We start from the raw sequence: 5,000 nt of genomic DNA, 5'->3' as shown, positions 1-5,000 counted from the left end.
AAGTACGGTTGGATAAAAGAGTTCTACATTGTTTGGAGGGTCAACGGAGGAACAAATTGTCTCACACGCTTAGCGCTCCGATTGCGCTCGTTTATTTCTTTGAGACCTCCTCTAATATGTGCTGCCCATGTCCCATGTAAGCGCCTCGTCAATATGTACACCAAAGGATTTGCCAGATGTTACTTTAGGTACATTCGCGTCTCCAATAAGGAGTGATGGGCAAGACATTCAAGAAGACCTCTGGCACAAAAGAGGCAAGCCCAGATCCAGAGGCCTTGAATTTTGCACTTTGTCGACGATCAGGCTCTTGTAAATGAAGATGGGAGGTGAGCAGAACACCTGGCAACCTTGGTATCAACGGCATTCAGCTCAAGAAAGTGAAAGAAACAAATATCTAGCCAGCATTTCAAAGAGGATAGCGGCGCAACGAAAGAGAGACAGTAACAAAGACACAGAAAGCTAATGTAATTAAGTACCAAGTGGACACACTCCTGAAGCAGTTACAAGCATCCTCAATGAAACAAAAGCGAAGCATTTGTATTTAAATCTTTCTTCCCGGTCACACAAACCTACCAGATTCAAACATGGACACTTAAAAAAAGACAAGGGTGAAAAATAATCACCTGCCTTATGTGGTGTTTACGTAGGACCGTCAACAGAACCAGGCCTGGTGGGAACGACATTAATTTAACACCATATCAATAGACACAGATTTTGTTTTAAATCAAAAATGGATTGGGCAACGGACGAGAATTGACAGGAACAGCTGCCTTAATAAAAACATGCTGATTATTGACTCAAACTACTAGTGTGTTAGGCTACAAAAAAGGACTTCCTCAAAAGAACTGGATTAAGGGCTTCAAAGACAGTAACTTTAAGCCGATCGATAGATCGATAGCTTCACTTTCTCGCGATGACACTGCCGTTGGTATCAGCGGACGATTAAAGTAAAGTAAACAAGAAAGTAAGCAAGTAAGTTAAATTCGTCATCACTGACATCAAAATAACTGATGGTCATGTTTAGAAAAAATTCCTGAATTCAATGATCTAATAGTGTACGGCGCCTGAGAAACCAGAGATTAAGTAAGGAAGGCAAGACTTAGCTTTCTCTGCTCTCATTTCATCCCAGTCTGGATAATACATCTCCTTCATTCTCAGAGCGTGCTCCTGAAGATTCTGTGCCTTAGACTTGATGAATTCAACAAATGGACTTTTTGGGTGCTCCCAGGCTGAGCCCACGATAAAGGCAAATAGGGAAGCGTCTGCTAAGCAAGGTTTATCTCCAAACAGGAATTTCTTTGGACCTAATATTTCTGACACTGCAACCAAGTCTTTTTCAGCTATTTCGTAGATCTCTTGTTCTGTGTGTCGACCCATTCCGTGAGACCATAACATATTCTTAAACTTTTTCTGTGTTCTGTATAACACCAGATATTTCAGTGGCTGAAAAAGGCGGCCTAGTGCTCTTTCCCGATATTCCTTGCCGTAGTCAGACAACCAGCATGTATATGTCAGTGCCCTGTGCACAAAAAAAGCATGTTCGCGTCACTTCCCCATGCGAGAGCAAAACATGAAATTGGAATTGAATTGGAATCCTTCAAAAAGGCTCCAAATACCAGTTCTGAGGCAAGGACGACAATTTACCGTAAGAAAGACAACTCAACGTTTATTTAGCATTGCGAGTCCATACACATATTTAAGGTGGTTCGACTGGATTTTTCTGAGGGGATACCTCCCAAGTTTGAGCATTAACTACGTCGCCATGAGTAAAGATATGGGAAAAAGATTACCACAACTGTATTGTATAAAGATGAAAATTTCTTATGATCTGGGTTTTATTGCAATCGGAGTCGCCATGGCAACGTAACAACGCCATTACGTTTTTTATTTATCTTTGTGTTTCTCTGTACCGGGAGTTTATTTAAGAAATCGCTTAAGGGAGTTTGTTCAGCAAGAAGAAATAAATTTGCATCAAAAAGAACTCTCGATTACTTTCGGAAGAAATATCCGGAATATGCTAATAATTGGCTTGTGTCACAGATAGCAGAAACAGAAACTCTTACAAAGAGTTGCTGTGCTGTTGTAATATATCACCAGTTTCTTTACCTGGTTATTAGCATATTCGCGAAATTTAACCAAGTGTTCTTTTTTGATACAAATTCCATCTTATTGCTAACTGGGCACGCGCAAATAAAACTTGGAAACAATGCCAGTGAATAATGAGGACGCTCACTTGTAAACACAAAATATGGGGGGAAAATTGGTTATATTTGAGGCCCTATTTAAAAGCCTTCTCTGTTTTCAATGTTCTTAAAACTTGCAAGGTATATTTATAGACGATTGATCTCGGGATTGCAAAATTTATAAACAAATTCATAGAGCGGTGTTTTGAAAAACGCGAAATTTGTAGGCATTGACCAAATTATGTGCAAAAACTGTTACAAAAGCAGCTGAATGCAAGTTACTAAAATTCTTCTTACTCGAGATCGCCCAGGGCAATTCTCCTCTTTTCTTGTACGCAGTTTTCAATGGAATCAAACCACTATGAGATGAAGCCGCGTTTCCAAAGCTTATCATTTTCTTAAAAATTAAGCTAGTTGTGTGGATAGCATGCTATTTCACTGTTTTTATGATGCTTAAAACTTCGTTTCAAAATATCTCGAAAACGCTCTCATAGAATTTGTTCAAACTTTGCCATAATTGAGGCAATTATGGCAGGTACAAACTCCCTTAAGCGATTTCTTAAAGAAAACTCTTGGTACAGAGGAACACAAAGATAACTAAAAAACGTAATGGCGTCGTTACCTTGCCATGGCGACTCTGATTGCAATAAAACCCCGATCATAAGAAATTTTCATCTTTATATAATACAGTTGTGGTAATCTTTTTCCCATGTCTTTACTCATGACGACGTAGTCAATGCTCAAACTTGGGAGGTATCCCCCCAAAAAAATCCAGTCGAGCCACCTTAACGATAGGCGCTACAGATGAAGCACACGGTAAATCCAGTACATTTACAGTCTCGCTTGCTTGGAGATTAGATCGAGAAATGAGGAGGCGATTAATTCTACATTAAACAGGATTTACTCACTACTTTATCGACGCCTGCGAACCGCAGACGTATTTCCGGTCGTCGCTTCCCTCCCTCCGAAAAATAACGTCTGCGAACCCGAGCGGCAAAACGATTTCAGTCACGTAAAACCTTTTGTTTTGATGTTGGCCAATCAGATCAAAGGATAGAATACAGCTCGAGTGACTCGCGACGTCGCTGCTGGCGTGACTTGGATTTTAACGGAACGTGCATTTCACGCCTTTTAACAAGGAGGTTTGCTGCGACGTTGAATGCTGACTTATTTGTGAAGCAACGGCTTCTTAAGCTTTGTGTGTGATGTGGGCCTTTGGTTTCGCTTTATAAAATACGGTAGTACGAGACAAAAACAAAACCTGGACAAAATAATCGCGCTGAGACTCGCGATTTATTTCAGTTTAACCAGCGCTGACAAAAGGTGTTGAATCGATTGTACAGACACATCCTTGACTGATTCAGAAATCTCTGACAATCGCTCGTTAATAATTCAAAATCCTACAAGTATCGCCACGAAACAGTGATCTCAAACATTATATACCTGGGACGGACCCAGCGTAAAATATATATTTACAGCAGTAAATCAGATCATAGACGAAATGACATTTCAGATACGACGCTTAGATTCATCCTATAAAAAACCGAGGAAATCAAAACCTTGAAAAGAACATGTATTTAGAGAAATATAAGAACAAATATAAATTTTTTCGATCTGATCAAAGTTTCGTCTGAACCAAGAAGCAAGCTCGCATGGGAAATCAATTACCATATGTCCTAGCTTTCAAAGATAAAGTGTACTAAAAAAATATCTAAAGCGACACACGACAAACTATCGAAGAGTTCTCCAAAGCATACTTCGATTCCCTGCGAGGAACCAGAAAGGAACAGAAGCAACAAACGGCATGATCCGTCTACTGTCATTAGTCCTGACATTTATCGTTTCGATTATGATAAAAACAACAAGGTGTGATAAATCATTGACTCCGTAGGCAAATAGATTAAATATTTCCTCTAATCTTTTCTTCAATATGAACCCTCTTGGTGCTTATTTCCCACGATCGTAAACGCGTCGTTCTGAGGAAAAAGGGCGGCTGTACACAGGCTACGTCGTCCTTTCAAATTTCGACTTGTAAACAAATCCACCGCGCACGACCTTGCGAGAAGTCTTGAGAGTTAGTTACTTGATTTTAAGAGCAAAACTGTCATTGGTTAAAAATGTTCTACGTCATGGAATCGCTTGCCGCTCGGGTTCACAGACGTTATTTTTCGAAGGGAGATAAGCGACGACCGGAAATACGTCTGCGGTTCGCAGGCTAAGGCTATACGCGTGTAAAAATACACGAAAATTCAAGGGCCTCGATAACAGAGAAATTACATCGTTGCCAGAGATCAAAAAAGTGATTTACATGGCACGTCATTTCAATCATCGCCGAAAATAAAACGCATGCTCATCACAAGACCATTTGCATACAATGAAAGTTTTACAACACCCGACCATCGCAGTTTTGCTAATTAAGATTGTTATTTTTTTTTTCGACTATTCACTACTCAGTAGTGTTCACTTGTTCCAAAGTAATCAACACTTTCAAGCGATAGAATTCGTGGCCCGCACGTTTCAGAAAAGTTCTGAACTTTATCTTTCCTAAACGTGTTTGGCTTCGATCACGCAACGATTCTTAGTCCCAGTTTCCACAGTCTCCGCAAAAAACGCCTGTCACAACGACCCCCCATTTGTGTATAAAATACGACGAAAAACAACGGGGAATACTTCCAGAAAAATTGGGTGGGGGTGTGCGGCGCGTTTCCTGAAACCCTTGCGCGACTATTTCAGACCAAAATCTGTGATTTTCTCTACCTGAAGCCCTGGAGCCTGGCGCGTGACAGGAGCGCCTGACAAGTTGTTATGACACGTATA

At 40.4% G+C, this 5,000-nt stretch overlaps 2 protein-coding genes across 2 annotated transcripts in view; one reads left to right on the top strand and one right to left on the bottom strand.

Moving 5' to 3' along the window:
- Positions 1 to 5,000, top strand: part of LOC140938086 (uncharacterized) — a 69,701-nt gene that overhangs the window by 25,344 nt on the left and 39,357 nt on the right. The gene's annotated exons all lie outside the window — the stretch shown is intronic.
- The window catches only part of LOC140936375 (failed axon connections homolog), an 8,305-nt gene that overhangs the window by 401 nt on the left and 2,904 nt on the right, over positions 1 to 5,000 (bottom strand). Inside the window, exon 2 of the mRNA XM_073385840.1 lies at positions 1 to 1,519. This exon is cut by the window's left edge and continues 401 nt beyond it. Within this exon, the coding sequence (XP_073241941.1) occupies positions 1,048 to 1,519 (472 nt within the window). The 3' untranslated portion in view covers positions 1 to 1,047. The remainder of the gene's footprint in view (positions 1,520 to 5,000) is intronic.

Source organism: Porites lutea, chromosome 5, assembly GCF_958299795.1.
Source record: "Porites lutea chromosome 5, jaPorLute2.1, whole genome shotgun sequence".
In the NCBI taxonomy this organism is placed as follows: Eukaryota; Metazoa; Cnidaria; class Anthozoa; order Scleractinia; family Poritidae; genus Porites; species Porites lutea.
Note: the sequence above shows the minus strand (reverse complement) of the source record. Positions and strands in the feature narration are given on the sequence as shown.